The sequence below is a fragment of the Cyclopterus lumpus genome, chromosome 8 (assembly GCF_009769545.1).
Source record: "Cyclopterus lumpus isolate fCycLum1 chromosome 8, fCycLum1.pri, whole genome shotgun sequence".
In the NCBI taxonomy this organism is placed as follows: domain Eukaryota; kingdom Metazoa; phylum Chordata; class Actinopteri; order Perciformes; family Cyclopteridae; genus Cyclopterus; species Cyclopterus lumpus.
Window position 1 is genome coordinate 15,197,410 of NC_046973.1, and position 15,574 is coordinate 15,212,983.

At 45.1% G+C, this 15,574-nt stretch overlaps 1 protein-coding gene across 1 annotated transcript in view; it reads left to right on the top strand.

Annotated features, from left to right (window-relative positions):
* The window catches only part of LOC117734758 (myocardin-related transcription factor B-like), a 33,024-nt gene extending 21,920 nt beyond the window's left edge, over window positions 1-11,104 (top strand). Inside the window, 15 exon segments of the mRNA XM_034539024.1 lie at window positions 621-790; window positions 1,026-1,142; window positions 1,667-1,735; window positions 1,824-2,011; window positions 2,107-2,302; window positions 3,247-3,508; window positions 3,660-3,814; window positions 4,410-5,429; window positions 5,654-5,851; window positions 6,081-6,179; window positions 6,769-6,918; window positions 7,008-7,091; window positions 7,346-7,394; window positions 7,849-8,237; window positions 8,239-11,104. Coding sequence (XP_034394915.1) covers window positions 621-790; window positions 1,026-1,142; window positions 1,667-1,735; window positions 1,824-2,011; window positions 2,107-2,302; window positions 3,247-3,508; window positions 3,660-3,814; window positions 4,410-5,429; window positions 5,654-5,851; window positions 6,081-6,179; window positions 6,769-6,918; window positions 7,008-7,091; window positions 7,346-7,394; window positions 7,849-8,237; window positions 8,239-8,409 — 3,317 coding nt within the window. The 3' untranslated portion in view covers window positions 8,410-11,104.
* The last annotated feature ends 4,470 nt before the right edge of the window (window positions 11,105-15,574 follow it).

The window sequence follows — 15,574 nt, forward strand, 5'->3', positions numbered from 1 at the left end:
TGGCACAGAAAGTTGGCATAAACAGGAGGAGCCCTCACATAAACAGTTAATGCACTCATAGCAGGAATTACGCAACTGATCCTCCAGTATTCTCATCATTCACTCAGAGGGATGCCATCTGTCACATGAAAACCAGCATGACTGAGGTGGCCAGGCTTACTTGGCTGCACTGAAAGTGAACTTAGATGAATGAAAACTATTACTGGGATAAAGGACGGAAGAATAATTGTCAAGATATCCTCTAAAACTGTCTTCCGTGGGCACGATGTGCAGCAGAGAGGACATGCGTTTAGGCTTCTCTGCAGCAGACATCGCATAAATGCACCGGCTGACGGTTCTGGAGCAGACATCTGAGAAGAAACTTGTGTGTATTTTCTGTGGGCCTCGACTCGCGCACACGCAGTGGTGCGTTTGCTGATACTTGGAGAGGATGTGCTGGTGATAGTTATGGCTGACTTAAAGGATGCTAACAGGGTGTTATTTCAGTGGCACAGTGCTCCACGGGCTCAACATCTGTACATGCAGGTGATACAAGCTGACCGTCATTGTAGGGATGTAGCAAAAACGGGCCGACACTCAGACCTACATAGCTACCGTGTCCTCCCTCTCTTCCTTCTCAGAGACACGGTTTCCAAAGGCTTCAGGTGATAACTCGTCATGTGATGAAGACAGCAATTACAGCCTGTCTCCAGAACAGCCGGTGAGCCTGGAGTCTCCTCTGGGCCTGCTACCTCTGCCCTCGCCACCAGAGATGCTGGCTGGCAGCCGCGGCGTCCCATCTCCCAGACAGGTATAGCATCACTCACGACGGAGAGAGTGTGACACACACACATCCATGACACACAACATGGTTGTCCTATCCAGTATGATGGCAAACTCGTATGTAGTATGGAGCTTCACTATGTCATGGGAATTTTGATATTTCTCAAATAGCTGATTTTATTGGTATAGCTCTTGGTAAGACCCTGGTGTCAATCAGGGATTAGTTTGGCTCATTTTAAGTATGTTTCCGTCTTATCAATTAGGTCTCTCCTCCTGCTCTTGCTCTCCCACCGCTCTCTGGATCCTCCCCCTCATTCAAGTTGACCAATGGGACGGCAGCATCATCCGCCCAGAGGACAGGAGCGACTTCACAGATCAAGGTAAGTGACATCTGTCCGCCAAGCCAATCAAAAGATGAATGTGCAAAAATGACCTTTTTTAAACCTTGAAAAGAAGCCGTGTGAACTATGCTTTGATGCTCTGATTTAAAGCTGCTCTCATCAATATTTTTATATTAACAATGGATCAAATTACTCTGTAACGAGACAGAGGCCACTTGTAGGGATGAACAGAACATTAAAGTTCATCACCCCTCTCTATAATTCCCATCAGCTCTACAGCCCGTGGTAGCATCTTTCAGCTCATTGTTTGGGTTTTTACGGTCAACCTGTTTCCAGGAGCAGCAAATAACAACACAAAACTATTAAATAAACACTATAAAGACAAAGGTAGTGACCAGCTGGTGGACATATTGGAGCATTTAGTATCTAAAGAGCCAGATATTTCCCTCAGGAGTTGGTAGAGAGCAAAACAAAGGAAGCTACAAGGAAAGTGCATACCGGACATTACAGTGACTGATGCTGTTGTATAAATGTTTACTGTAGGCACCATTCTCTGTTTTCAGTGCCAGCCTAAACCACACTCTGACCGCTCTGCACAACGACACAAGAAACCTAAGGACAACAAGCCAAAGGTAGATTGAAACCGAAGAGGAAACAAATGAGTAACAGGAGCAGCAGTCATTTGGCTATTTGTTATACTGTTAATGTGTTGCCTTCTAGATTAAGAAGTTAAAGTACCATCAGTACATCCCTCCAGACCAGAAGGGAGATAAAGAGCCTCCTCCCCATCTGGACTCGTCTTATGCCAAAATCCTCCAGCAGCAGCAGCTCTTCTTGCAGCTCCAGATCCTCAGTCAGCAGCAGCAGCAGCACTATAACTACCACACCATCCTGCCTGCACCACCCAAGTATGTTGTGCATGTGCGCAAGCTTGTAGTGTGCAGTAACCCCTGGAGATGGTATCTGGTGTAAAGACCTCTGACTCTGACTCCCTCTCCAACAGACCTCAGAGAGATCAGCAGCCATCTTCCTCCTCCTCCTCCTCCTCCTCCTCCATTTCCACAACTACCTCCTCCCCTCCTCGACCTGTCGCTGCCCCTTCAAAGGCTCCGTCTAACCCGGGCTGTCACATCCGTCATTCGGCTGCTTTACGTGGGACAAAGCCAGTGTCTCTACCTCCAAACCTGGACGAAATGAAGGTTAGCTGCACAGCAACATAGAAATCCAAAAGAAAACAGCTCGGGTTAGTTTATGATCCATATCGCGTGTCTCATTCTCTCCGCACAGCAAGAGCTACAGCTCTCTCTGCTGTCTACAAGCTACCAGTCAATGGAGTAACTGGTGTTGACATGTGTAAAATATTTACTAAATGCCGTACCAGAAAGGTGGCCTGCCGACTTAGAGCTGACAGAGAAAGCGGCAGTGATGGATTAGTCTTTTATTAGACCTTTATTTAAAATCAATTGATAACCGATTCTCATTTACAATGATGACCTGGCCAAGAGGCAGTAGCACAGTCCAGACAGGTGACACAAACAGCACATATACAATACAGTATGACAAACACATGAGAAAATGGCTAAAAACAACGTAGGTAAAAACATGTACAAAAAAAAGGCAGATTACTGGATGTTCTTTGTAAAAATGGAAGAGAGAGAGAGAGAGAGAGAGCGAAGTCAGGGCTGGTCAGCAAGTACAGCTGTCAACTATGACCTGTTGCAGCTTTTGTTGAGAGAGGCGAGAGCTGTTAGTCAAAATGAAACGCGTTATGACCAAACACAGTGCGGACTTTTGGAATGATGAGCCTAATGAAGTCACTGGATCTTAAACGCCGATTGCTGTGATTTGAAAAAGAAGATTTGAGCGGTAGTGAAGGGGTCATTCCCAAAATGGATTTGTAGACCACGAGCAGCCAGTGTTGTAGCCGCCTGGTATGAAGGGAGGGCCAATCCACCAATCTGTAAAGATCACAGTGGTGGGTGGTGAAGGGTGCACACGTGGCAAAACGTCTGCCTTTTTGTTTTCTCTCTTCTTTTCCAATAGATCCGTTTACATGTTCCTCTGATCTTGAATCCTCATCTCTTTACTTTTCCTCGCTCTTTCCCGTCAGTCTCAATTTCTCTGTCGTTCCGTCTTTTGTCAGGTCGCGGAACTGAAGTCCGAGTTGAAGTTGCGCAGCTTGCCAGTCTCCGGCACCAAAAACGACCTCATCGAGAGGCTGAGGACCTACCAGGAGCTGAATGGAGGCTGTGACACTACCTGCGCTCCAACAGCAGGGGGTATCACAGGGCCAGGGGCCGAGGGAGCAGGAAGATCCACCAAAACTGCAGCTGCAACCACCAACAACAACTACACATCACAACAACAGCAACCGCTTCAGTGCCACGATACATCTTCTCTGACTGGTTAGTCGAGCAGAAAATGTATCCGTACCTCTTCAATCTCCTCTCGTCATAGAGTTACGTATTCAGGTGTTAAAAGATAAGGAAGAAGTAGTGTGGATAATCTATTATCGTTGTGCCTTCCTCCTACTGTCAAATCTCACCCTCTGTATAGTTGATGCAGGTAGCAGTGCAGCCACTCGTCAGCAGCCCATGACCTGTGGTGGCGCCGCGTCCCCCCCGACCGCCTCACTCACACACTCTGCCTGCTCGCCGGGCGCCATGAGCCTAGAGGATACCAGCTTTAACAGCGACCCCTTGGTTGAAATGGTCAGAATCTTTTATTGTTGTTGTTGTAATACATTGACATAACCTTGGTGAGGGTCATGACGGTGTTATCACCTGAACTACTACCCAAACTACTAGATTATGAGAGGCTTATAATACTTTTTTTTTTACCATTTTACCGAATATCTGTTGGACAACTATTCATATACATTTAATGTACTGCAGATACTTCTTTTCAATAATCATATCTGAAATGGTAACATAATTAATATTTGGTCAAATTTCTAGAATGCCTATATTAAGTTCAACAGTGTATTTAAATAGAAATACTTATAACCTAATGCTATTTCTAAATAGACCAGTCAATAATTGTATGAATCTTTGGTTTCTGACGAAATACCTGCAAAACAAATGACATTTCCGTCTTTGTGTTTAGTGCTAATGTTAAAAAGCTAACGTGCTAAACTAAGATGGTGAGTATGGTAAACATTCTACCTGCTCGACATCAGCACGCTAATATTGTCATTGTGAACACGTTAGCCAGCATACAGACATTAGCATCAAGCTCAAGCCAGCTTAGGCCGTAGACTATTTTACTCCTGTATGTTAACCTGTTCTTATTTCTCTTGCTATCTAGATGAGTCCACACATCACCCATGTGAGCCTTCCGCCATGTTCAGCTGCTCAGCTTGCGACCGGCATTAAAGAAGAACCGAAGTGTTCCGCCCTGGCCCCGTGTCAACTCTCTGTAAAGCAGAAACATTGCCTGGTCTCATCGACGGCCCTCACCACGGCAACCCCGGCTCTAGTGGGGACGATGGACAAGGACAGGATGCTGCAGGAGAAAGACAAGCAGATCGAGGAGTTGACCAGGATGCTGAGGCAGAAGCAGAGACTGGTGGAGGTGCTGAGGATGCAGCTGGAGCATGTGAACCAAGGAGGACCGGAGCCGCCGGTTCTTGTAAGAGTGAAACAAGAACCTCCTGATGGAACTGGTGGCCCTCTCTCATTTGGCCATTCGCTGTTCTCCCCTTCACCGTCACCCGTTTCAAGTGAGGTGGATGTTCTCAAGGTCACTGTTAAACAGGAAGCCATCGAGGCAGAGGAAGTTGCGTGCGAGACAACGATGCAATTACCAGAAATTCATGGATTACCGCGGTCTTTGACACAAAGTCACAAACAGGTTCAGCTCCAAATCCAGCCGGAGCAGATGAGCACACAGGCGAAACAGCAACATGTCCGCCTGCAGCAAACCACTCTGCAGCTGGCCCAGCAGCAGGCCATACAGAAACTCTTGCTCCAGCAACAACGCGGCTTTCAGAACGAGCAGACGGTCACGCAGAACCGCGGTCAGACGCCAGAAAACCTGCAGAAGCTTTCCCAGCAGAGAAAGAAGAAGTCTCACAAGCAGCATCTGAAACAACTCCAGCTGCAGCAGCAACTGTTGCAGTCGCAGCAGCAGCACCTGCAGCAGCAGTCGAAGCAGCATCAGCAGCAGATGCAGCTGAAGCAACAGATTCTGCTGAAGCAGCAGAAGTCGCTTTTACAGCAACAGCAGCAGACTAAACAACTGCAACAAATCCAGATTCAGACAAAGATGCATCTGAAGCAACAGCAGGAACAGCAGAAACAGCAGGCGCAGCAGCAGCCGCCACAGGTCAGGATATCCTTTACGCCACATAGACTGTGAGAACGTTCTGCCGCGTAGGATGCTCCCGATGGTCTCCTGATCTGGTCCGATTTAAGAATATATAGATGCAGCTGGACTGCATAGTTGAATCGGGAATTTTTGGCACGTCAATAAGAAATGTGAAGCAAAAGTGTACGCAGACGCCGATCCGTTCTCTAAAAGTTCTCCTGTTTTTTTGTTTTTTTTATCAGGTGTCTCATGCGTCCTTCAACCAGCAGCCAGGCTCAGCCCCTTCCTTCCCACTGGATCTCCTCAAAAGCAACTCCGGCCCGACTCTGGTCACCGACGGCAACGGCAACCACTTTCTGGTTTCGCTGACCAGCCACATCACTGAGAGCCAAGGGACTGCTGCACCTGGGAGCAAAGCAACCAATCAAATCGCACTGCAGGTACATGACTCACTTTCAGCAATTCTCTTCAAAAGATCCAGATTGTTCTGTGCCTCAGAATATGTTCTCCATGTTAATAGAAGTATAATCACAGGTTAACCAATTACCAAAAAAGAGCTCCACAATATCCAAGATTAATGTTATCAGATGTGCAATGCTGACGTACTCTTTTTATTAAAATAATAAGCACTTATACGAACACTAACTACACCGTTTCTTTTTCCAATAGCGACTCCAGTCGACTCCAGCCAGGCTCCCTGACCACAACCATGTGACTCAAATCAAACAGAGTACGCACGAGAGGTTTTTAAAACAACAAGAGGCAAAGGTGAGTAGTAGGAAAACATTTGAGAGATGTTAAATGTATGTATATTATGGCTTGGATTTTCAGATTGTCACTACATTATTGTCATGGCCAAACAATTATTTATTATAAGAATATCCATCTTTAATTGTATTTATCGTACATGGGGAGAGAATGGCTGTGTTGCCTTTTTATTTGCTCCACTGATTCCAGTCGCAGTGGAAATTAATGATGTTTGCCGTTGGAGACAGTGACGGCCGTCTCTGATAAGAGCCCGATGCTGATGATTATTGCTCCAACGGCATCGTCCATTACCATGATCTATGTTGTTAACAGAGCAGGAACACAAAATTCCGTCGCATCTCAGCTAATTGAGACGTACCGTGTCTCTCGGCGAGTGCAGGTGTGCTGGAAAATGTCAATATTTGGTAGATCGCTGCGTGCTGATGGCACACATTCTTCCCCGCTGTATATTTGTCGCACTCTTAAGAGAGATTATTGATGATTTCAACTGGCAGCAGTACTAGTTGGAGAAATAACTAGTACTGCTGCCTCTGCATACTGTCTCCCTGGAAGGAGAACTTATGTTTCCACTCTTTGTGATGACTTGAAGCCACAGAACGTGAGACCTCAGGTATCTGTAGAACAGCCTCAGCAGGACGTTGCTCTGTGTTTGTCAGCACCTCCCAGTCTGCAGCCTTTCTTCAAGCACCAGGAGACCGCCTCCTCAGGGAACAACACCTCATCGCCACCCTCTCGAGCTGTAAGTAATCTCCGGATGGTGACTCGTGTCATCCAGTCACATTGTAAAGGATTTCCATCTGGCTTTCATTTCCGTCCTCTCTCCTCCAGGAGCTGTGTCCTGGTCTGGATGTCTTGTTTAGTCCTCTGTCTCCAGCGTCCAACGACACAGCTGCCTCGTCGCCTGATGACAAAGTATGACGCACTGCACGTCTGATGGTGTCATTGTGCAAAATTATTACAAATGTTCATCTCAAATCTGTGATTTGAAAGCCGTGGGAGTGTTTCTTAGGTTTTTCTAACCTATATTAATCTACATAAGCCGTTTTTTGCATCGCATCATTTCACATTTCACGTCAAGCGCTCGAGTCACATACTCATGTGCTACGTGAACTTTACACACAGTTTTGAAGGGTAATGTGTGTGTGTGTGTGTGTGTGTGTCCTCAGAATACAGAGCATGAAGAGGATTTTATTGACATCATTTTGCAGACAGGAGGTAAGATGCAATAACATCGTCTGATCTGTTTGTTGTGTAATAACTTTTTTACTCTGCCGTTTGCTGATTATTGGATTGGGAGTGATTGCCTTCATACTTAGTTTCTATGGCTTTGTGCCGTCATCGGGTCGTCTGTACATCCGTCCGGTCTATTCTCGTGAAGGTGATATCTCAGGAACGTCCTGGAACTAATGTCTTAACATTTTGCACGAACATCCACTTGGACTGATTAGAATCCGGTGGCCAAATGCCTCTGTGACCTCTGACAACGGGTCTTTTTCCAAACCGGTGGCATTCATCTGCTAACTGACAGTTTCACGCAAATATCTTCATCATGGATGAATGGAGGATGCTGATGATGATGATAATGATGATGATGATATTTGGGCCAGATGGATGTGAATTGCGACTTGACTGGACGGCGAAGGTTTAATTCTGTCTCTTTCTCCTTCAGAAATGTCGACGACTTTCAACCCAGCACCGGACCCTTCTCTGGACTGTCTAAATCCACACTCCTCTTCCTCTTCTCCTCACCCCTCCCCATTCCAGCTGATGCTATCCCCCCCCATGCCTTCGTTTTGTGACACGCAGCAGTCGGCCTCCTCGATGCAGTCTGATCTCCAGACTCTGGCCGACGCCATCGACGGGAAACAACACCTCTGTAGCACCGAGAGTGGACGCCTGGAGGACTTCCTCGAGAGTACCACCGGTAAGCCCCTCCTGGGGGTGGAGCCTGGAGGCCTGATGACTTTGATTGATGACCTCCACAGTCAAATGCTGTGCACCCCCAGCATCCTGGACCATCCCTTGTCTCCCATGGATACCTTCGACCTGGCAACGGAGGGGGGAGCATGGGTTGGACGGTATGGATTGGTTGGACCTCACCATGGGGGGAGAGCGGGGGGAGGAAACCTCCACGCTGGCCCCACTTTGCTCCCAAACACCCCCTAGTGTCTTTTCAACAGACTTCCTGGACAGCTCCGACCTGCCGATACACTGGGACTCCTGCCTATAGCCCATAGCAGTCGGACAACAAGGACGTGGCTCAGTTGCACTCACTGACGGAGTTACACATAGCCACAAAAAAACATGTAATTTATTGCTGAGGCTTCAGTATTGGATTAGAGAACTCTTTCTGTGTCCTCTCACACACTGGTGTATTGAATCTTCAAGACCTTTATTTAATTTACACACTATTAGTGTATTGATTTGTGTGCGTAGACACTTATTAGGCAGGCCCTATATTATTATTCTATATTGCTGCTTTAGCAACAGTTTTGTCAACACAGAGGCAGTGCTGTGGATTTGGGCCTGATTATTGATAAGACACTTTTAACTGAGCCGTGAACGCGTTGCTCACATATAAATTAATCTCATCTTTTCTTGACACCGCGTTACCGTGAATGCATCAGTTTGACCTTTTTGTCTAATTAGCAGTGCAAATCCTCAGTTGCCTTGAGTAGTGATGATAATCAATAGTTTACCACTACAGACAATCAATAACCAAAGCTGAGGTCAAAGATAAGGATTTTCTAGCAACATGATGATAGTTAATAGGATGGACGAGCTGCACTCTGATGCTATCATTTCAAAAGATGATGTGATTCTGAATCTCATGTTATTCGTATCAGCTTTTGAAGCAGTATTACAGTGTTTCTGAGCTCCACCACCTCATGCCACTGAGCGCCTTGTGCCATAAAGATCTGCAGCTGCCACGCTCCCTTTTATAAAACCTTTAATTTTACTGCAGCAGTGGCCGACATTCTGCCACGCTCGGGTCCCGGTCCCGGTTCTCCCGTGCCTCCCTTCCCTCCAGTAGCAGCGTGGCTTTGGTGTTGACGGCAGGTGAGCTCCAGGTCCTGCAGCTGCAGACGGACCCCGTAGTTCCTTTTGCCCCCCCCCCCCAACGCAGTCGACACAGGTCATCCTAGACCACGTGAAAGACCCTCACAACCACCACCTTGTCATTGTCTGATCCCATCGGAGCCCTTCACATCACAACGAGCCCCATTGTGCGCGACCAGACGAAATCTAATCCAAATCCCATTTGCAACTGATTCGCTGCACAAAGCATGCTGGGATACATACCTGCGTTGTGGACCACGAGAGGGACGGGCAATTTCAAAGACTCAAATAGTGCTTACCTCAAGACAGCCAATCCAGCTGCAGCACGGGCAACGACAACCAGGAAAGGCCAAAAAACGAGACTAACGATAATAGTTTTGCAGTTTCTATCTCTCAAGGTAAAAACAAAAATGTCTTGTTCAGCTGCGTTCACAGCAGGAGTAATAATTCATGCATTTCATCCACAATCAACTTTTTAAACCGCATGCTTTAAAAAAAAAAAAAAATAGTTGACATACAAACTATGAAATTGTTTCACACAGTACAGTGACTTTACAACCCAGATTATTCATTTCAGATTATTGTCAATGATGCTAACAAAATAATGGTTACATATAAAATTGATATTTAATATTTGTCCATATTCAAAATGTTTTTTTAATAGAATTGCACTTATATTGGTTATGTCTTTGTTTTGAAGTCTTCTGAATGTAAACACGGTCGTAGTTGCTGCATCTCACATGAACTACACTGCTTGGTTTAGGCGCTACACCGGTGCTCTTCATGGCTACGTGCCGTCTGGTCTCCGTGGTAACGTTGGACACTCGGGTCTTGATAACTACCGTTCTGTAGTTTCACTCCCTTTCCATTTGCACTTGTTGTTTTCATTTTGCATGTGTCCACACACATTGTTAAAGGAAAGGATAACTCCTGCAGTTTGATAGATTCTTCACAAATGCCTTCTTCATAATGATTTTTAGTGTTATTTAGTTGTTGCTCTCAATGCTGACATGTGGGTATCCTGTACTGCATCAGTACTTTTGCCAATGGGGATTTAGTCCTTTTTCTCTTTGAGATATTACAATGATCTGTTATATAAGTTTAGACACATTGTTACGAGATGCATTTATCTGTCTTTTTTTATTTTTCAGTTTTTCCTCTGCGGAACACTCTGGTGATACAGCTTTGTGTTTACTGGGACTAATTCTGACAAAATGTCTGTATTGTGAATCCAAAACTTCTCCTTGGAGACGCACTGCAACAACAAACACACGTTTCATTTTGATTCACACCATCTTTTTACACTTTTATTGTTTTTTTGTCCCCAGGTACAAACTACACTATGCTTCAGGTTGTATTGATTGTCCAGTGCAAACTCCTTTTGATTTGTCAGACTTTGGTCCAACAGTCCAGCTGTTTTTAGTTTAGGTATGTGTTAAAACATTCAAACTGGCCATTAAGAGATCCCTTTGAAACTGTGAACCTCAGCCTCACAAGGCTTATCCTAAACCTAAGCCATATACTACAGCTTACTATTATAAATGCAACAACAGCTGATGTATTGTCTTGATTTTTATCAAATAAATAATGTTTTAATTGAGTATCCGTTATATAGTCGGGTATTGTATGCCAGACCGTGGCTAAATACTGCAAACTCTGCTATTTTATATAGTTATAATATATGATTATCTCACCTCTTATAAGTTGTTGTTCCTTTTTGAAGAAAATTCAAGTGCCTTTGCATGATGTAGCAAACACATCTCTGTCCAACTTATGTGGACTTTCAAACGCGAAAAGAAAATGCCTTTTTCCTGCTGTATTCTTCAGTCAGTCAGTGTTGAGCCAGATTTTTTTTTCTAAAACAAAAGGGGATTTGTTAATAAAAGAAAAGATAATTAAGTCTGTTGTGGTAAGATTATTTCAACTACGGGTGAATCGAGGGGAGTAAAGGGGGACGCCATCCCCCGTGTTAACCTGCCATCTCCATCCCATAGTGGCAGTGGGTTGTTTAGTTTGAATATAATGTATATAGCTCCCAAATTGACATTTAGCGCAATCATGCACAAATACATACAGTTATAAGATCTTGCATATTCAAAGCCCCAAAATATCTTAATTTCTTAGGGAAGCAGGCTTGTAGATGGATGGTTCTTCGCCTCCATTGCTCCTTCTTCAACTTCCTTTCTTCCTTCTTCAACATTCGCCAGCAGAAACTAGCGCTGAAGTGTGGTGAATCTGAAAAGCAAAACTGCTGACTTCAAATGTCTTTAATTTATTCCGAGCCAAACAAATTGCAACCTTACTGATCTGCTATGTCCTGTCAACCCACTTCCTTTAGCATGCATAGCTTGACATGAGCCAGAAGCGTAGGCACACACACACACACACACACACACACACACACACACACACACACACACACACACACACACCTCTCTAAATCCTACCCTATAATGTTGGACTGGGCTTAGAGGAAGTTTTGCCACTGGGCAGCCTGAAGTAACTCTGCAGATGCTTTGATGCATCTCAGCACAGCGGTGGGGGGGTCTGCTTGTGATGTGGAAGTTTGTTAGTGTTTGCAAACACACACACACACACACACACACACACACACACACACGCACATGAACCAACATACACAAAGAGTGAACATGGATTTATTCCACACAGGAGTGCATAAATACATATGTCTTTACATAACTCCTGCAGGGGAAAAGCCAAGGTGGGAAGCGACCAGCTCTCGTCTGACGATGATTTAGCTTTTTACTGGTTTAAGATTAGCTGGTTAACTGGCTACTTGTGAAACAATCCGGTCATACACGTCATCTTTAACACCAACTCCAGTCTCGCTTCTCAAGTTTAGACATTACATTACTAACCACTTGGTTACAGTTAAAAAACGTCCGGAGTCATGGTTACAAGAGGAAACCTCTAGAACAATATCTCCTCCATCGCCCCATAACTCTTATATCTGCGAGAGGGCTTGGACGTATCATATGTTGTTTTAGGGGATTAGCTGAAAGGACTGATGCTCTCATTTTTCATGTCTCGCCGAGATCTTTTCCGAACTGTTGACCGAGTCCACCTGAAATCTACATTTCTACATGTGAAAGCCCCCGCAGCCACAAACCAAAAAGCTATGAGACAGAGTGTGGAGCTGCTGTTGTCCTAGATTAGATGTGACAGTCCTTTGAAAGCTCATGTTGTTCCAGACCAAAAAGCCATGACATCTCCACGGTGGAAGTAGAGGGGGAAATGAATTCGCTGTTAGCAAGAGGGGTGAAGACTGAAGCAGCTTCCTTTCACCCAGTACAACACGTGTATTCTTGGAAAGATCCTCAAGGTCAAAGCAGTCTCCCTCTAGATGACAGATAATCTGCGGCGCTCTAATGGAAACCCGCTGCGATGACATGTTCATACCAACACACACACACACCCAAGTGGCAGCTCGAGCCGCATGTCAGCGGCTGTCAGATATACATGCAAATAAATAAAACATGGCTGCATGCACATAGACACACACACACACACACGCACACACACACACTATAAAACGCGTGTAGTCTGGTATGTATTGCTTTAGTTATTCATAAAGGTCCGATTTAGACAATGGAGGTCTTGCAGCGACGTCAGGATTTAGCTCCACATGCGACGTATTACAGGACGCAATGCACTGTGGTCATAAAAAAAAAAAGAATAGCTCATTCGTTGTATTTTAATGAAGCGGTTATTAAACGGGCCTCGTCTTCACCCACTGGCCACCTGTCTCACCTCTAGCTCTACAGAGCCACAGGAATACAATCATAACATATGGGAAGTACATGAAAGTAACACCTGCATTGAGGTAATAAACGGCATACAGTAAAAAAAACTGCAGATCTAAAATAAAACTGCAAACAATTAAAACTAAATCCAATTTATAATGTCTGGCTCATGATGTTCACACACCTCTCATCCGCATCAATGAATCCAAAGTATTTTAGCGTCTTCTTGTGTTTTTTGGCCCGTAATATTGTTGCTTTGATTCATTCTCCCCGATCTCACAGGAAACTCTTTTCAGGGAACTCATTGCACTCTTTGCCCATCACCAATGAGAAGACATAATTATCAAGTAGCTGGTGATTACAGCCAAACAACAGCCCGATATTTCCCCCCAGAGTTGGTGGAGTATTGAACTTTCATTCGTCGAGCCCAAAACGAATGCTAATGTGGTTCTGTGTCTGCTGGATGGGTAATTTAGCATGTTTGCTATATCAACACTTTGTTGTCCAGCAGCAGCAGAAAAAAAAAAATGAACGCAGGTGTAACTTTATGAAATAAGAAACTTGTCATATACCAAATAATCCCTGCAGAGCCTTTTGAACTATATGAGCTCCCAACTATAGATATGTCTTTAATGAGATTAACAAGTGCTAATGGATCTATTTTCTAGCAGAACAGAGCTTATAAATAGCTTATTATGGGACGCAGGCTGTGAAGATAGGTGCAAACACAATACAACTTTACCTTTACTCTACCTTAACTCGCTTCCGCAACACGGAGGAACTGATTGAAAGAAAAGTAATGAAGCCCAAGGAAAAGCTGACATCGATGCAACGCACGAAGTGAACAAAGGAAACGCAGCTCGGAGAAACGAGACGGCCAGAGATAAGTGAGTAAGAAGAGCGGAATGAGGGAAGAGGGGGGAGTGCCTGTGTGTTGTGCACGTGTGTGATGTGCACGTGGGTAGGAAAACGTCAGTCCCACCTGGACCGCAGTTCGGTGTTTGACGGCGAGAACACGTGTGAGCCGGAGAAACTAAGAGGAAGAGAGAAGGCAGAGAGGTGAAGAGCAGAAGCGTTGAGAACGGAAATAGCTGCAGCCCATAATCATCACCTCTTCCTGTCTGGCTGTTGCACCTCTAATTGCTGCAGCCCCGTCGCTCCAAACAGCACACAAAGAAGGTGCATAAGTCTGTCCTCATGTAGATGTTTTTGAGTACAGTATATTCATTTACAGAATCCCACCCCCTATATTTGCGCCTTTACAAGACAAGTTTGATGAGACGCTATGTTTCAGTGCCTGTAATTCGCTTTGTGTTCTTGTCACCGTGTGTGTGATGGTTGTGTGTGTGTGTGTGTGTGTGTGTGTGTGGAGATTATAGCTCTCCTGTTAACCACCTGGAGAGAGGCAGCCTGGTGAGAGAAGCTTAAGGAGAATTTAATCCTTTCCTTAATGTGACAGCAGCATTTTCTGCGAAACTACCATCATTACTAAACTGTTGAGCCTTGGTGTGTGTGAGTGTGTGTGTGTGTGTGTGTGTGTGTTTAAGCATCCCATGTACACACACACACGCACACGTACCCGCCCCTTGAAAGCAGACATTTTGCAGGAGGATACAGTAAGTGTGACTTCATGTGTCGTCTTAAGCGCACTGAGAGCAGCCGATGTAGGTCAGGCGTATTGCAAACTGACTGCCTGACTGTTCTTTGACTTATGCTTGAAACCAAATGCTGCCATGGGGATTATGCAGAGACAGTGGCAAGCCGTACACGCACATGCACACGCACACGCACACGCACAGGCACATATATGTGCACCCCATCACACAGACACATAAAGGGCTTTTTGAATCTAGGTCAGCCAAAGACAGTACTGACCTTTACTGCAAAAACTACAGGTGTGAAGAAGAACCATGCAAGGGTGGAAAACCACATCAACATTGGGTCAACTTGGGCCTTGCATGTGCACCTTCAACCCCAAATGTATGAGATGCACCCACCTCCCATCAATCGCTGTGTCGCCACGTGTAAACTGCAGAGGCAGCATCATATGACCGCTGACAGCTTCCATACTTTCTCCCTCTGCTCAACAAAACTGCTGAACTCCTGCCAGAGAGAGAGAGAGAAGAGACACACACACACACACACAGACAGGGGCGTACAGGGTTCCCATCTGTTTATGGTGATGCAGTGTTTCTTGTCAGGGTCTCTGTCAGGTTTATATGTTTGGTGTGTCGGTGCGTCCATCTGCCGGCGTTTATGTCAATCTGTCTTTTGGCTGTGGAGTCAGCCAATACAGTGTCTCTCTGTATTGAAAATCACTCGCACGTATTTACCTACGCAGTTATGATGTATGATTACGCCTCTTGTGGTCGGTTACACTTTAACACTGCAATAAGAAATTCAGTTCCCAGAAATCTTGTCCTGTGACATCTAAAATGTGCACAAACAACAAGACAACAAACCATTCTGTCCTTGTCCCGTAAAACCAAAAGGCACTGAGTCGACAAACTAAACCACAGCGGAAAGTCTTCTCCAATCAAAGTGGATTTACAGACATTCTTGTTTACCTTC